At 38.3% G+C, this 17,255-nt stretch overlaps 1 protein-coding gene across 2 annotated transcripts; it reads left to right on the top strand.

Annotated features, from left to right (window-relative positions):
* Positions 1 to 1,162: 1,162 nt before the first annotated feature.
* Positions 1,163 to 16,158, top strand: vezt (vezatin, adherens junctions transmembrane protein). 2 transcript variants are annotated; one of them, XM_015046385.1, is made up of 12 exons: positions 1,163 to 1,316; positions 2,077 to 2,217; positions 6,235 to 6,324; positions 6,416 to 6,600; positions 7,789 to 8,073; positions 9,523 to 9,681; positions 10,586 to 10,733; positions 11,697 to 12,070; positions 12,156 to 12,349; positions 13,109 to 13,215; positions 13,305 to 13,512; positions 14,419 to 16,158. In XM_015046385.1, the coding sequence occupies exons 1-12, from the start codon at positions 1,281 to 1,283 to the stop codon at positions 14,916 to 14,918; spliced, it is 2,427 nt and encodes an 808-aa protein (XP_014901871.1). In that variant the 5' UTR covers positions 1,163 to 1,280; the 3' UTR covers positions 14,919 to 16,158. The 2 variants fall into 2 exon arrangements, with proteins under 2 accessions (XP_014901871.1, XP_014901872.1); XM_015046386.1 differs by having other exon boundaries at positions 9,535 to 9,681.
* Positions 16,159 to 17,255: the final 1,097 nt, after the last annotated feature.

Raw genomic sequence — 17,255 nt, forward strand, 5'->3', positions numbered from 1 at the left:
AGAGTTGAACTCAACATGTAGTCGTTTTCCGGTTAGTTTCAAAATAAAATTACATAAAAAACAACATAGTTTGAATTTTTTGGATCAGATCGTAAAGAGCAGATTATTATAGATATGATGTATATTATTAATAGTTTTCTTATTTTTGGTAAATATAAATTGTGCGACATACGATATTTTATCAGACCAGTCATGTGTTTTAAATAAGGGTTGATTTATTTTTAAAAGTATTTCCGGTTAGTTTAAGCTACATTTTGCTAGCTTGTCCTCTGTTTCCTTCCGTTGCTTTCTCGAAAATGTACCGCTTCGTTTTACGACCACTTGGGGCGCTCTGCGGGATTTTGAACGGCTCACCACTATGCAGCAACACGTCAACGTAGCTGCCATGTTGGAAGGGGAGACAGCGGCCAAGCAATTATTCAAATAATTTCTACTTTAACTGGGTTAAAAGAGGTTTTGAATTTGGTTATTTAGAATTGTTTGTTTTTATTCTTTTATATATTTTAAAATGTATTCTTTTGTTTATTTTTACTATTTATTTATTGGTGAGTTGAGTCTTTAGTCATGTTGTGCAACTTTGATTCAGGTTGTTAAGCAAAATACTCAAACTAAATATCTAAGACTTGTTCTTATAGAACAAGTATTTAAATCCTTGAAAGATCTTGATTTACAGGTTTATATTTAAAATGTATAAGTTCAGTAGCTGGGCAAATAACAATGTGACTAAGAAAAACTGAAACTGTTCCAACAGTTACAGCAATTTTGACTAGCTTGTTACACTGTTCTGTAACAGATTAGATAATAAATCCTCTGTTTACAAGAAAAAGTAAGAAAACAACATTAACACAGAAAAGCTTACCCTCGTTAACATAAACTCGGTTTATGACTAATGCATTCTGGTTAAAGTATTCTTGTCATTCATTCACTGAGTATCCAGAAATTTTACTCAAGAATAGTAGCGATGCTTCATAATAATATTGCTTAAGTAAAAGGACACTTTTACTTAAATTACTTAAGTGTACATTTAAGATTGCAAAACTAAAATGTACACTTTTTACTCAAAACGTAACTATTTTAATTATATTATATTATATTATATTATATTATATTATATTATCATTCCTCGCGAGGAAGTGGCAAATCGAATTGCAGTTTGGGAATTGTAGTTTTAGCCGAACGTTAGCACCCGGCTAACTCATAACTTCCCAACCGCTGTTTGTGACAACTCTCGCCTCCAACTGGAGAATGCTGAATGGGTTTGGTATCGATGGCGGAGAGCAATGACGGAGGAGTTTGACGAAGATGTGGTATTTGAGGTTTGTATAAACTCGCCTCTTCTTCTAAACGAACTGATGCTTTGTCATAACCATTGGAGGTAAATATGGGCTCATTAACAGGCTAACAGGTAAGCTAGCGTCGCTTTAGCAGCCTCCTGCCTGTTGCAGTGTAATCCCAAGCAACTCCACATATTTGGCTGAGTTTCTGAGCGTGTTCCTGTCGAGCCAAGGAGCTTTGGTGGTCATGAGGGAGGCTGAGCCGTTGTTTCATCCGCATTTATAACGAAGTGGGGTGGGGATGATCACATCTAGTGCTGCTGCGTCGGTTCTGAAAAATGACTCCAGCGTAGCTCTACATCTGAGTGTTTCCTTGGTGACATGAGCTGCGACTTCGTGTGACAATGCATGTGAGTAGCTATTGTTTGCTATAGCTGCAGTGCAGGCAGTTGGCAACGATTGTAGATGTCTTGAAATGCTTTCCTGCAGGAATTAAACACAAAGGAGCTGCTCAGATGGATATCACCCAGAAATATGGGCTCAGCAGCTGGGAATAAATGGGTCAGACATCATTTGGATAAAATCATAATTGCATAACAGACTGCACTTTTCTATCTGGGATTAAACAAGCTTATGCTTTTTTTTCTAAAAACAAAATTAACATGCCTGGATTTTTATTCACACCATGTAAACATGAGACCAGTTTCATCTCACATCCTTTCATCTTGATTCAGCTGACATGACATTTTCCTCCTCTTCCTCATTCAGATCAGTAAGTTTCTCTTTCTCTCCATCTCTGCAGAACTCCCCGCTGTTCCAGTACCTTCAGGATCTAGGGCACACAGACTTCGAGTCATGTCCGACGGCGTCGCAGGAGGAGGAGGAGTACGGCGGTGCAGAGGGAGACCTGGGCTCTCGTGGCCAAGAGCAGCAGAAAACCTCAGTGAGTTCTCCTCCATCCTGCTTACTGATACGAAACAAGCTTTTCTTGGTATTCATGAGAGATTACTGAAGATTTGTCCCGCTGAATATCACAAGTTTTATTCATTCCACTATCAGATGGAATCCAGAATGAACAACGCATTTAATCTCTTCATTTGGTCAATTTTCAAGATATTTTACATGATAATTTAAGGAAATATAGTGAATTATGCAACAGTTTACTATCTGATAATGTCAGGTAAAACATTAAAGAGAGAGTCTAGAATTTAGTAAAACCATTTTTTAGATTTGGATAAGAATATAAAAAGACAATAGAGTATTATATTTATTTCCTTTTTTATTCTATATCCATCAAAATTAATGCTTTTTCCATTCATTCTTCCTCATTTCTCTTATTTTTACAGTTTTTTGTTAGCCTTGTACTGTATGTATGTATTATTATTATCATTGCTATTGTTAATCTTTTTTTTACATTTATTGTTTTTAACACTAAGAACTTTTTGTCTGAATCTTTATTTCTGTTGCTTTATTGCAAAAGAATAAAGGTGGTTTTATTGTAGAAGGTGACAGCTGTTGGTATCATTTTGTGGTTTAACTGTATAATGATAATAATGATGATAATAATTTGATGCATCAAAGGAAATTTTTGCAGTAGATATCAGCGTCGCAGTGTGATTCTCTTGTTCTGCATCCATCCTGGCTTCCTCTTGCGTCCTGAAGCAGCGTCTGTGTTTTTCATGTCATTCCCCTTTAATCACTTGTGCAGTCAGATAAAAGTAATTAATTAGACTATTGACCCCAAAAAAGGACACATGCTGGCTTCTGACAAACAAGGCAACAAACATGGCAACAAACATGGGAGCAGAAGCTTCTTACATCCAGATTCAGGTATCATGTTTTTACATTTTGTTTTGCTTGTTGCATCGGGTAGATATAAAAAAAAAAAAAAAAAAAAGATGGCCCTGATTTTATAAGAGATTTCTGTAATGTGATTACAGCCATCTGGTTGTTTTTTCTCCGATGTAACCCCTCACTCCAACAGCAACTTATGGTAGTATAATTTCTGTGTGTTCATTCTCCAGATGTTTTTAGTAGAACTGAGCGCAACCTGAGGATTAAAACAACCATTAATGACTCTAGTTTTAGGTTTTATTCAGCTGTGCAGGCGACGTGTCCCGGTAAGCTTAGGTGGGTGGGAGGGGGGATCACATGACTCAGCCTCTCCTTGTTTGCTCTCCTCATGAAAACGGGAAGCGGAGCTACGCTCGCCTCGCTCGGGAACTTTCCATGCGTGTCATGCTTCCTCCCCGGCGGTGTGTTGTTCTACAGAGTTGAGGAGGATGAGAGACTCAGATCTGACTCTTCCCTCTTCCAGCCATTTCCTGAAACCCAGATAAAAGTTAAACTCGGATAGATAACTGTCGGTGCTGCTTCAAACACTCATAAATGTCAAAGTCCTGATTTGCTGCTGTGAAGGTTTGCACAATTTTAAAGGATGCATTCTTTAAATTGCGTTGTGATATATTGCAGGCGGCAGTAGACGACGTAAACTTTGTTCCAGATGCAAAAACATGCAAAACTGGATTAATTTCTCTGGAATATAATAAGTATATATGACATTAACATATGAAGCAGCTCTCTGTTTATGTTTTATAGTACTGAAGTACCTTGTTACACAGACTGCTACATAATTTATAGCCTCATTTACCTGTTCTCTTTCTTTTTATTGTACTTGAACTGCTTGTGCAAATACAGTCCTGGGGAATTGTTCAGTCTACCAGTAAATAATTTATCTGGTATAAATGTATCCTTTCATGTGAAACGTCTTTTCCCATTACGAACATGGAACAGTGCATACGTTTTCTGTGGTTAAGTTGTCATGTTTTATGTGTCTACTAGCTTCACATATTGTTATTTTTCTTCCACTTAATAGTTTTGTTCTACTTTGTTTTGATCTATCAAATAAAACCCGAATGAAAAGCTCGACAACGAAAAAACGGTAACACTTTATTTGAAGGGGGGTGAATAAGACTGTCATGACACTGTCATAAATATGACATAACACCTGTCATAAACACGAATAAGCCTTCATGAATATTTATGACTGTTGTCATAAAGCGTCATTCGATAAATTATGACACTTTTAACACAAAGTTGACATTATTCAAAATGTCTTTGTTATGACAACTTGACATTAACTAAGAAATCATTACTGTTTAACTTTACCTTTAATAACATAAAGTTACCTCATTTTTAAAGTGCAATCAGTAATACTTTTATAACAAATTTATATCTGTAATGATTTCTTGGTTAATGTCAAGATGTCATAACAAAGACATTTTGAATAATGTCAACTTTGTATTAAAAGTGTCATAATTTACCGAATGACGCTTTATGACAACAGTCATAAATATTCATGAAGGCTTATTCATGTTCATGACAGGTGTTATGTCATGTTTATGACAGTGTCCTGACAGTCTTATTCACCCCCCCTTCAAATAAAGTGTTACCGAAAAAACACCTAAAGGCTTCTTCTATATCTTCACCAATGATTCGGGAAAGAGAGAAACTTAAACGCAGATACTCTGGAAATGGAATAATTTCTTTTAGCAAGACAAAAAGTAAACTATACATAACATTACGGTTCAGCTGTGGTGTCACTTTCAACTGGTTTGTGAACCAGTTTAACGAAAATAGCAAAATAAATGTACATGATTTGCTGTTAAAGCCAAATCATTGTTTCTGTTTCTGCTTTATTTTGGAGAGACTTTGCATGCAGTCCCACACTTTTCTGCACAAGGACCTTTTACTCCAGCTCCTTGAATTACTAACACTCATCAGAGCTGCAGTTTTTCCAGAAGCAGCAGCAGAATTCAGATGAGCGTCAACATGAGCACACCAGAGTAATAACTGGCTTTGATCCATCCAGGCCTTGCATCATTTCTGGTGTTGATTATCGTCTGTGGTACGGCTCTGGGCAGAGTTGTGGCCTACTTTGATAATGCTGCGGATAAAACTGATGATCAGTGGCGTGTGACCGTCCCGTTGGTAATCAATACGGCTGCAGTTGTAGAGTAAACACACTTAACCGCCTCTGAAACTAAACAAACATGAGCGCCGACATGAGTCCCATTTTCACTCAAACACGGTAAGCAGATTAGAGTCAAATAAATCCTGTCCACATTGAGGTGTTATGCATTTTTGGGAGGATCTGGCAACAAAACCGAGCAAGATTTTGAAAAACCCCTTGAGCTTAGTCATGCATCCAAACGGTGCTGCACTGAAACATTGTAAAAGTCTGTGGTGATTTCCCTCAGTGAAGGTGTTGACAGGCGAATATGCTGGTTAAAGTGCGTTTTGTGTATTTCTGTAACAGAAATACAGTTTGATGATTGACTTGGCTTTTTATTAAAGTGCACAAACATGACAAACTCCTTACAGAAACTGAAACAAGTTTTATAGTTTGTGCAGCAGAACTCCTTTACAGATTATTGCATGACAGACTTTGTGAACTGGGAAACTCCTTTGGTGTGTTTGTTGACTTAAGAATTTGTCCATAAAAACGTCATACTGCAAAAACACAAGTATTACCAAGGATCTTTGGTCTAGTTTGCTGTGCAAATATCTTAGTATGTTGAAATAAGGCAAAACTAACTTACAAGTAACTTTGCAGGAAGTTAAAGGAGCTTGTATTGCGTAAATAATTCCTTAATGTGATGAAAATGTATTAGTACCGATTACTTTACTTGTAACAAGATGTTTTTCATGTTATAAGTGAAATAATCTGCCTGTGGAAATATAAGTTTTGACTTCAACCAAGCTCCTGTGTCTTACTGAAAAGTTACTTGTAAGTTAGTTTTGTCTTATTTCAGGCGTTCTATAAACTAGACCAAAGATATTTGGCAAGGTTTTGTGTTCTTGCAGAGCAAATAATTTAGCAATCTAAACAGAGATAAGCCTATTGTGAGTTTATCTCTGAATTGTTTGGTTATGTTTCCTTGCTGTGCGTCTCTTGCAGGGAGGATGTTTATGGAGGCTGGTTGAGGCCTTGCGGAGATGGAGTCCTCTTCACCAGGCAGCTGAATCCCGTAAGCTGGAGCAACAGCTGGTACGTCCAGAAATGCATTTATTTTTTTATATCATTTGCGAAATGTTTATTGTTTGTGTTTTGCTTTACTGGTTTTCCCGCCTCGTCACAGGACGGCGTCTTCGGCCAGTACTCGGTCAGATGCATCCTGGACCAGGACGTTCTGCTGCAGGAGGACGTGGAGCTCATCGAGCTGCTGGACCCGAGCCTGCTAACCCTTGGCTCGTCGCCTTCCGGCTCCCCCAGCCGAGTCGGCTCCCTTCCCAGGCAGAGTTTCGTCTCCACTCCATCGCTATGGTATTTCTCTCTTTATAATTAATTCATTTAAAATGGACATTGTTCATTAATAATTAAACAAGTTAAAGGTAAATATGTCCAGGTTAGCTGGAAAGCTAGCTTGAATGAGTATGTCATATAATTAAAATATTTTATTTATTTTTTATATTTTTCTAGTTAAAAAAAACTAAAACATTGTGCAATAAATGTGATTGTTCCAGCAAAGACGATCCACATCAATAAAACTAACAAGTGTTTAGACATTGCTCATTCTTAATAGCTCATTTGTTTACATTGTGCTTGAAGATATAATAAATATCTGTACATTGGTAAACAATCCTATTCATTATGAAATGTCTCCAACTGAGAAGAGAAGGTAAAACAATAATATACATCCCAAAAAATAATTGTACCTGGCATGCAGCCCTGTGGGACACCAGTTAACAAACATAGGAACCTGGATTTGTAGTTGACAATTTTACCAGCTAAAGCTACTTCAACATCAAATAACTTGACTATATAATATTCTCCAGTTTTATTATAAGTAATGTTTTTGTTTATCACAATAATTACTGACACAGTTCATCACCCTGCTTGTGCAATCCTTACATGACTGCAAATGTTCAGGCCTAAATACCGTAAGTCACAATCATTAAGGTTTTGGGAGACAATATGGCTGAAAATTGTTTCATGTCAGTCGATATTGATAATTATTGATTAGTTTTCGGTTTTGAATATCTGAAATATTACCAAATTGTAGTCGTGACCTTGTGTTTGTTTAGTCCACAGTTTTTACTTCACGCTGTTATTTTTTTATTTTAAATATAAAAACAGTAAAAGCACCACAGTAACAAAAATTTTAACTACTGCTGCGGAACTTACTCAACAGGCTGTTGCTAGGTAACCAAAGACAGACAGAGGGAGTTGCTATGTAACCGAAGAGAGAGTGAGTGAGTTGAAACCACCAACAGAGGTTGAGCAGCTAAAGGTTTTCCTCTGCCCCCATTTCCCAGAATGCTGTGCGGTTCTGGATCAGAGTTCAGTGAATATTCTATCACATGTATTATGTATTGATTTTGATTTCAAGTCTATGATAATACATATATTTATTGATTCATTGTCCAGCTTTAATGCTAACCCTGGTGTAAAAAGCTTAACCTTCTCTTCTTCTACTTTACTCAGTTAATAACGATGGATTTATTTTGTCAGGGATGTGGCGGGGCTGCTGGGCCTGGCTGCCGTGCTGCTGGGCATCTGCTGCTCTCCGGACAGCCTGTGGTCCCTGGCTGCGGCCCCCTGGGCTCTGGCCCTGCTGGGCTGGGTGGCACTGAGGGGCCTGGCGCTGTGGAGACGGAGGCGAATGCAGAAGGACGTCCAGACCAGAACCATGCGGCTCCAGACGCTGGTCAATAACAGCAAGACTCTGACGGGACTGGCCCGAAAAGCCCTGCGGCTGGTCCAGGAGACGGAGGTCATCTCCAGAGGGTTCACCCTGTAAGTGCTTCACTCTTCCTCATCCAATCACAGAAATTCTTCTAGATTGATTTATTCCAGATTGATTCATTATGAAAGGGGGAATTTTAGGATAACTTAGTGTACTGCTTTTAACTGGATCTTTTGCAGTAATTTAAACCAAGTTGGGCGATATGAACTTAAAATTTTATCACAATATTTTGTGTTACTGTTGTGACGATGATAAAGAGTTTGATAAAATACTTATTTCTTTCAGGTAACTGTATTACTGTGATACATGACACAGCATTCATGGCGCCAAAAACACAAATATTGTTGCTGAAAAACATTTCCATTTGAATTAGGCGTCTTCGGGACTCTACTGACTTTAAAATAAAGATTGATTCATATCACTAAACTGCTCACAGTAACTGCAGTTAATCATATTTTTGAATTGACTAAGATTTATTGATTCTCTATAAATGGAGAAAATGGCAAAAATAACATTTCCAGTCATACTGTTTTTTTTTTTTTTTTAGTTTACAATAAATATCTGGAGTTTATCATAAAAGTAAATCAAAATTTTTACAAGAAAATTTTTCACGCTAAATGATAAATGATAAACGATACGATATGATATGATACGATAAATGCCCACCCCTAATTTAAACTACAAATAATCAAGACTGACATTAAAGGGTAAGGATGCGCTTTATTTTGAAAGTGCAACATGTTTTAAGCTTATTAGGAATTTTGGAAAATTTGAACATTTAAATGGAAGACTTTCTTTGAATAACATTGTTGAGCTTTATTTAGAAAAGACAGTAGATAGGATAATAACAAATTAAGGCTCAGATAAATGGATCCATGATTTTAATAACTTATCACGCAACGTGTGGTTTTAATTCTGTTTCTTATTTAATGGAAACGTCACAATTGTAAAATTGTATTTTGTGATATTGACAGAATATTGACAAAGTTTTGCACACATTTATAATGAAAATGCAGCAAGTGACGCTGCATTGTAATGATTCTTCATTATCTTATTTATTATCTTTAAGTCCTTTTTGTTCTTTTCTTTCTTCCTTGTATCCTGTCTGTCTTTGTTTTGTCCCTCTTTATCTCATTTTTCTCTTTATTTCCTTAGCTTCTCTACCTTCATCCGTCTATTTATTCCTCCTTTCTCCATGTGTCATACCTTTTTTCCTTCGTTTTATCGTTCTTTCTCTACAGTTTCTGGTTTTTGCAGGCTTCATGTTAAAGCCTGGCCACTCTAGAAATATCTGCTGTAAATTTGTAGTGAAATTTAATGTTTTATGTCTAGAAAAAAGAACCTAAAACTCTTAAAAGTTTGGTTTTTTTTTTACATGAAAGGTGCATTTGATTGATGCCGAGTAGCGTTCATGTCTCAGTCGTCTGTCTTGTGTGTTGTGTGTGCCCCCACGCCTCTTTGGGACGTCTCCACAGTTGTATCACATTTCACTTGTCAAGTTTGCTCGACAGGGTGAGTGCGGCCAGCTCCTTTAGCAGGGCGGGGCCCGGGGCGGTGCCTCGCAGCCAGCAGCTGATGGGACTCCGGAAGGTGCTGTACCGGGCTCTCCGCTCGGCCTTCAGAGCCTCGCGCCGGGCCACCTGCCACATGCTCAAAGCATATCCTTCACCTGAGTAAACCAGGACCTCCGTGATGTGCGCTGCTGTAAAACTTCCTGATGCTTTCAGCTGCTTTTGTGCCACTGCTGCTGTTTGATTTGGATTCATTTGATTAATGTTTTCATACACAGCGTAAATTAGAGGCTGTGAAGGATTTCAGTGTCGTCTCGGAAGTTATCAGATTTTTTTATTTATTTATTTTCTTTACATTAATGTGACTATTTACTACCCAACTCTGATTAATTTAATATAGTTCTAAGAGATTTTTCTTTTTCAGCATTTTCATTTTCTCTGCATTTTTTTTAATCTATTTTCATTTGTCTTTTTTTCTCTTTTTCACCCTTTTCATTTCTCTGTTTTCATGCTCGTTTTGGTTTTTTATTTCTTCTTTTTCCTTTTCTGCTTTTTCTTTGTTTTCATTTCTGTTCTGTTTCCTTCATCTGTTCTATTATTTGTTGTTTTAGTTTTTTTCCCTTTTCAGTTTTTTTCCTTTCATGTTCCATGCTTGTTTCTATTTTTTTCCTTTGTTTCTTTGTCTAATTTTATTTACATTTTCCTAATTTGATTTTTCCCTTTTGTCTTTTCTTTTTCAAATTTTTTATTTCTGTAATTTTTCTTTTTTTCCAGTTTTTTTGTTCTTTATTTACCTTCCTTTTTATCCTTTTTCATCCCTGTTTATTTCCTTCTGCAGCAAAATATTATTTTTTTTTATTAGCTCAGATCCCTAACCTTCCTTTAATGACTTTCAGAATAGATTTTTTGATGCATCAGGACATATTTTCACCAAAAAGATCCCTTCACATTAGGTGAAATAAGCCTGAGACATAAACCAGGAACAAATTAAAGTTTATAGATGTGAACATTGCTTTTCCAGATATGTTTTGTGTCTTTAACTCCCCTGAACGTTCCCGCTGAACTCTGAGGTCGACAATGTGACCAACTACGTGTGCGCGGTGCCTCTGAAGGAGCTGGGCCTCGGCCTGGGGATCGAACACCTGGGGGACGAGCAGGCGCAGGAGCTGACCGACGACTACAGCCTTCCAGCCCTCAAGGTTCGGCCTCTTCACGCTTAAAGTTTGGTATTCCCTAAGTAAAGGAATCAGAAGATGGAGAAACTTTGAAATAGAAACGCAAACAATTTATCAACTTAGAATTATTTGTCGGTTAGCGGTTTATTAAATTAAAATTTGTTCCAATCGATTAACTAATAACGTAAATTAGACCTTCTTTTAATGTTGTAGTTTGGTCGCCATCCAGCAGAGGGCGCCGCTGGTCGGAGCCGTTGAGGTAGAAACAAAGATGGCGGCCGTATCAGAACGGGAAAGAGAAACGGCCCAAACAGAATCCGGTTTGGGGTGTGCAGTGCACTGTATGCGGTTCTGTTTTGAAATAATAAACACTCGACAAACTCCTTAAGTGGTTTTGAAATAAAAATACTCGACAATCTCCTTAAGTTATCACCTTTATGGCGCTCATTTGAGCTACATAACGGAGCAGTTAGCAGTTAGCAACGAAACTCCTCAAACAGCCGATGTGCTACGAAGTGAGGCTAATAAGTCACTAAAGTGGAGGGGATAGTGGTGAAAAATTGTAGTATGATGGGGAAAAACACGATGTCACTAAACAAGGCTGATTTTGTGGGCTGTTTAGAGTTAATGTAATTAATTTACTCTATTCCTTTAATCATCTTCTAATTTTCTATTCAGAAACTTAAGAGGTTCCTGTTTTGTTGTATTTATAAAAATATTTTTAAGTTTAATATAAGAAAAGCACAATTCTCTGTTTATTCAGTGAGTATCTTATATTCACTGAATAAACAGGGAGTATATACAAAATATGTTATACGTTAAAATGTAATGATTTTTTAAAATTTAGTTTATGAAAAATATAGTTATTTATATAATGGCAAGATGGTCAGTCAAGTTTTTAAGAAAATAGCCACTTAGTTAATCATTAGTAGATCAGTAAGATTAATCAGCTTTTAGATTAACTGATTATTATTGTATCCTCTGCAGATGTTGTTCCAGCTGTGGTTGGGTCAGAGCTCAGAATGTTTCCGTCGACTCGCTCTCCTCCTTTCACCGCACCGAACCAAGGAGTCTGAGGAAGGCAGAACCAAAGAAGACATCCCTCTTCCTTCATCTCCCTCACTTCCTCCACCTCCGCTGCACCGGTCCGTCGCCGCGGTGACAGAGCCCCTCCATCACGCCCTGGCCAGCTGTCTTGGCGATGTGCAGCGCAGCTACGACTTCCACCGGCACTTCGAGATGCAGCCAAGGACATCGAGCGCCGACAGCAGCGGACGAGCAAGGGAGAAATGCCGGGAACTCAACGCTTTGCACACATCCATCCGCAGCCTGCAGCTCCACCTCAAGGCGCTGCTCAGCGAGTGAGACTCATGCACAACTCGCTTTGTTTCACTTTGTCCGCATTAAATCAAGGCCAGATTGACCATCACCCTTTTGAACCAACAGGATGATCATCTTGGAGGACGATCTGGAGAAGCTGATGGTGTCCAAGGAGCTGACGGAGCTGACGCTCGAAGGCTACCGTGACCTGAGCGAGCGGCTGCAGCAGCTGCAACCCCACATGCAGGCCAGCGCCGGCTGCTGGGAGGACACGGTCTGCCAGGTGGAGCGCATGCTAAGACGAGCCAACGCCTGTACAGGTAAGCAGGGAAAGTAAAAACGGCACACGTAGCACTTTATCAGTTATTTATAACAAAACACTTAAATCCCTGGCACTCCTGGTACAGAACTGTTCAAGTCCTGAGAATAAATGTCTTTTATTGCTGCAGCATAGTCTGAGAAACCAACCTTAAATCACAGTACATTTATTCAATTCTAAAAAGCTAAAAGAAAACCATATAAAAGTATCAGAACTTCTAAGATTTTCTAATTTTTAAATGTGACCTTTTATGCTTCCTTGAACAGTTAGGATAGATCTAAGGACTATACCAGGGCTCTCATTTTGGGCCATATCATAAATCTGAATGTTCTTAAAGAACCGATTGTGCCAGAATATGTCGACAAAACCAATTAAACTGTTAAAATATCAATAAATAGCTGTTCCTCCAGGATTTTGTGATTCTTAGTGTTTTTAAGGCTGAGGAAAAAATGTGGAGATACATTGAGTTTGTGTGAATTTTACAGATTTGTGAAAAACTGGAAGGACTTATTGATGTAGTTTGGGGTCTAACGGGCCACATAAAATGTTACAGCGGGCCAGATTTGGCCCCCAGGCCTTGAGTTTGACACCTGTGGACTATACAAACGTCTTGTCACTTTACATCCCAATAAGCTGCTGCTGGCCACAACCAAGAAGCACTGCATGCCCAATTAAAGCATAGTGGAAGATCTGTCGTGCTCTGGGCCTGTTTTTCCTCCACTCAAAGCTCCAGTGAGCTCACAGCGCCCCCTCTGTCCAGGTAATCCTGACGACACGGAGCAATTTGCTCCTCTTGTTCCTCAACTTCCTGCTGCTCCTCCATCCTACCCGCTCATCCTGGACAGAGACCCGGTGCCAGAGGAAATGGTGAGATAAGATCCCCGACTTTTCAGCTGAAAACTCACACTCCGTTTGTCTCAAACGTAGATTCCCGTCCCTCTGTTTGGTCCCGCCAGGAGCTGGAGGCCTACGTCTCCGACTCGGACTCGGACGGGGAGGGGAGAGGTTCCTGGTCCGACGTTCTGTCCCCAGAGGAGCGGGAGCGGCAGGGGAGGGAGAGGGAGGAGTCGCGGCGCGTCCTGTCGGAGCTGAAAGCCGTCCTGGGTTTCCGAGCGTCCGAGGGGGAGAGGATGAAGAGGAAGCAGATGCTGTTCAGCGACCAAGGTCTGGAGTTATTCCTGGAGTGAAGCTGCTGTAGTTTCTGCTTCCAGTCTGGATGACAGAATAGAAAAGCTGCAGTTCTCAGCCCAAACAAGCAAAGTTGCAACTACTGTCTTAGAACTCCTTCACATTAGTCAGAGTTGGCTAGTAACTAATTACTTTTACTCAATTACATTTACTTGAGTAACCTGGGAGGAAACTTACTTTTACGAGTATTTTTGCTACACTGTACTTTTTAATTTTACGAGTTCTGGATTCTCTACCCAGAAACAGAAATTCACCATTTTTGTTAGTTTTACCAGTTTTATTTTGAAAGAAATTGATTTGGAAATATGCTTCTTTTGCCTGATTTTATTTTGTAATTATGTTATTGATATAAATTATTAAAATTTTGATCTTTACCAAAATTTCCAGATAAACTTTATGTTTTGGTCTGTCTGATATAATTTTTAAAATTATTTATGTTTTGATTAGTTGCTCAGTAGTCGAATCGCCTTTTTACCAAACAACTTTTTACATTTACTGGAGTAGAAACATGTTGAAGTAGTGCTGCTCTTACTGAAGTAGTTTTTGGGTTGATTATTTATTTATTAAGCAATTAATAATTGGACAATAAAAGCTGCAATAGGATCTCTTTTTTTTTTTTTTTTTTTACAGAATATGAACCAGGTGAAGCTGAAACTTTTCCATCATAATTACATAGGCTTTCTTTAAATTAAATGTAAAATGTGGGTTTTTTTTGTACAGTTTTTGCTAAATTGCAGCTCTGAATATTATTTTCTTCCAGCAAATGGCCTTTTTTTTAGTCTATTAATGATCAATAATTAATTAATCACAATTAATCTGATTAATCTTTACAACTCTAGTTGTAGTAAAATCTTAAGTGTTTTCTTTCTGCCTCTCTTGCAGCTGCTGCATTGCCTTTGGTTCTGACCCAGAGTCCTGATGCTCCGGGTCCAGTGGGCGCTGCAGGAATCGGTTCTGAGGAAGGAAACTACCTATCAGAGCGGCCGGCAGGAAACAACGGGGAGCCAGGGGAAGGAAAGGACGACAGGGTGAGGCCTGACCCAGTTACAGAGTTCAGCTGCGGCTCGGAGGAAAGCGAGCGGGGCGGACCTTCTGGTGGAGGCGGAGCTTCAGAGCTGCACCAGTACGACGGCGTCACGGAGGAGGAAGAGGAGCGTCAGAACGGTCTGGACTGCTTCCTGAAGCCGAAAATCCCCGCCGTGTCGGTGCTGGACAGACTGACGGAGATCCACGGCTCGGAGACGCTCAGCTTCAGCTCCGCCCTCGCCGCTCAGGTGGCGGCGCGCTCACAGTCGCTCGCCAACAGGGAGGAGCAGACGTTTGGAGATGATGAGGAGGAGGAGGAAGGAGGAGAAAACTTCAGAACCTCAGAGAAGGATTAGACATTAAGCAGAAGCTGTATTTATGTCTCAGTGCGGTCTTCGTCTCGCTGCGTCCTGATGTTCCACCCGTCCGTCCGTCATTCTGTCACCTGCGACTCTGACAGCTGTGGAAACTCAGGAACAAGAAACACAAAACAAGAAAACCTCCCCGCATCGCAGCGAGGCTCAAGTAGCAAAACATCCTCAGCTGCCACCACATCATTTCATATCTGCAGTCAGTTTTTATGTAGCTGATTGTTACTTCACTGCTGAACTCTGTGTTTATTCACTAAGCAAATGTTTGTTGGATGAATTTGGCCAAAATTATGTATAATTGCAACTCTTCCTATTCTTAAAGACCAATTTTATGCTTTTATAAGACTAAATCTGACCTCATATCATATAAAAGTTGCTTATATTTAGGAAAAACTTGACCACTTGTTGAGCGTATAGCACCTAATGTTTATGAAATATATATATTTATTTCTCTACTGTTTTGACATGTTTAAAAAAAACAGAAACACAGATAAATGGCAATATCTGTTTTTCATATCAAACTGATACAGTCCATTAAAAAATGACCAATATCGTCTGATATCAATGTTATTGTTGATTCCAAGGAGCAAATATTAAAGGAAAACATAGCAAATGATTAGGAAAATAAAGGCTAATTTCCCTTTAACACATGTGCAGCTCATGAGAAAAAGAACTGGAGACTCTGCAGCTTTTCAGTAAAACTGGTCCAATTTGTTGGTGTGTAAACACAAACCGTTCTGCAGTGAAATCCAGAAACAATCATGAACTCAGCTGACTTCTTCTCCTAAAGACACGAGGGAAGAAGAAGAAGAAGAAGAAGTCTTGTGCTATTTTTTTTTTACAATCAGCGCTCTATTTTGGTCCTGCCCCCCCCCCACCCTCCCTGTTTCCTACATGCCATTTGCTCTGGTGGGGTCAAAGCAGAATGTACAGTCACAGTGACGTAAAGAGAAACTCCCATTTCATCAGTGTGTGTGTTTACAGGGGGAAACGTTTGGGTTTGAAGTGGTTGACGTGAATGTAATTTACCGCGATGCAGATTTGAAGTTAAAAACTTCTTTTTTTTTTTTTTTTTCTGAGGCCGGGGTGTCCCTTTAAAAAAAAAACCCAAAAGGTGTAGGCGTCAGTCCTCGTCTCCACCTTGTCACCATGTTTGCCTTTTCCCGACCCTTCCTGCATTTTTTCACTCTGAAATAAAACGCCACTCTGGAAGTGTTGAATGAAACGTGTCGTCGTCTGTCACTGTGGGGCTTTACAAACTGGTTCTGTGGGTTATTTGATCTGGCTTTCTGGATTTTGCACCCCGACTAGTTCACACCAAAACTGAATTAGTTTTTTAATGAGCTTCACTTATTTGTTACATTTCAGGGTTTTTAGAAGTCATTTCTCAGATTAACAGGAGAGAAAACTATATTTCACATCTTCATTTACATAGTTATTTACCTTTTTGACATATAAACATTACTAGTTTATTATATTTAGCTTATTTCTTAAGTAAAATAATTTTTATAGTTATATTTATCTTGTAAGTGAAACATTCAGTTTAACAAGATATTTGAGAAAAGAAAGATCCATCTTTTTATCAGCTTACAGTAAATAAATATCTGACTAACCAGTATCCATAAACACTTCTAGAAGCATTAGCTATCTATTTAATATTTACATTATTTATAAAATGTTGAAAATTACAATCCGTTGAGTCTTAATTGATTTTAATGTTTTATAATTTTGGTCACTGGAACAGCTTTGCCATCTAGTGGGGTTTTCTATACCTGCTGGTCTCAGTGGTAAAAACAACTTTTAGCAGTAATAGAAATATTTCATACATGCATATATTACAGTAGACAGGTACTAAAATATATATATGTAATAAAAAATGTACAAACATGCAATGAGAATTGTAATATCTTCAGTTAATTTATGAAAAACTTTTTATATATTATTTTATAATGTAAGCTATGCTACCTAATACTGTTTAGTTTTATTATATTAATTTTTTATAGCATCATTTGCAGTTAATACATTTTATCCCATATTTGTTTAATTTGGTGAAAATATTTTAGATATATTGTATACTCTACTGTCGTCTTTTTTCTTGCATAGCACAAATTGGTTATTTATTATTATTATTATTATTATTATTATTATTATTATTATTATTATTATTATTATTATTAATAAACATGTTTAATGCATGCGTTATCTAAAGGTATTCCATCTTTGGCCTTCGCTGAATCGGCAAGTTTTTACCTTGTGAGGCGTTTTATTGCTTAAATCTGGCTCGGATATATTCCCACTACGCTCATGGCTGTAAATAGATTT

Source organism: Poecilia latipinna, unplaced genomic scaffold, assembly GCF_001443285.1.
Source record: "Poecilia latipinna isolate Pla-1442-1.1 unplaced genomic scaffold, P_latipinna-1.0 Scaffold777, whole genome shotgun sequence".
Lineage (NCBI taxonomy): Eukaryota > Metazoa > Chordata > Actinopteri > Cyprinodontiformes > Poeciliidae > Poecilia > Poecilia latipinna.

Bases quoted from the DNA above. Each gene is read 5' to 3' on its own strand.
- vezt (XM_015046385.1), top strand. From the start codon at position 1,281: ATGACGGAGGAGTTTGACGAAGATGTGGTATTTGAG. The intron at 6,325-6,415 runs GTACGTCCAGAA...GCCTCGTCACAG, and splicing joins GTAAGCTGGAGCAACAGCTG to GACGGCGTCTTCGGCCAGTA. The intron at 10,734-11,696 runs GTTCGGCCTCTT...TATCCTCTGCAG, and splicing joins ACAGCCTTCCAGCCCTCAAG to ATGTTGTTCCAGCTGTGGTT.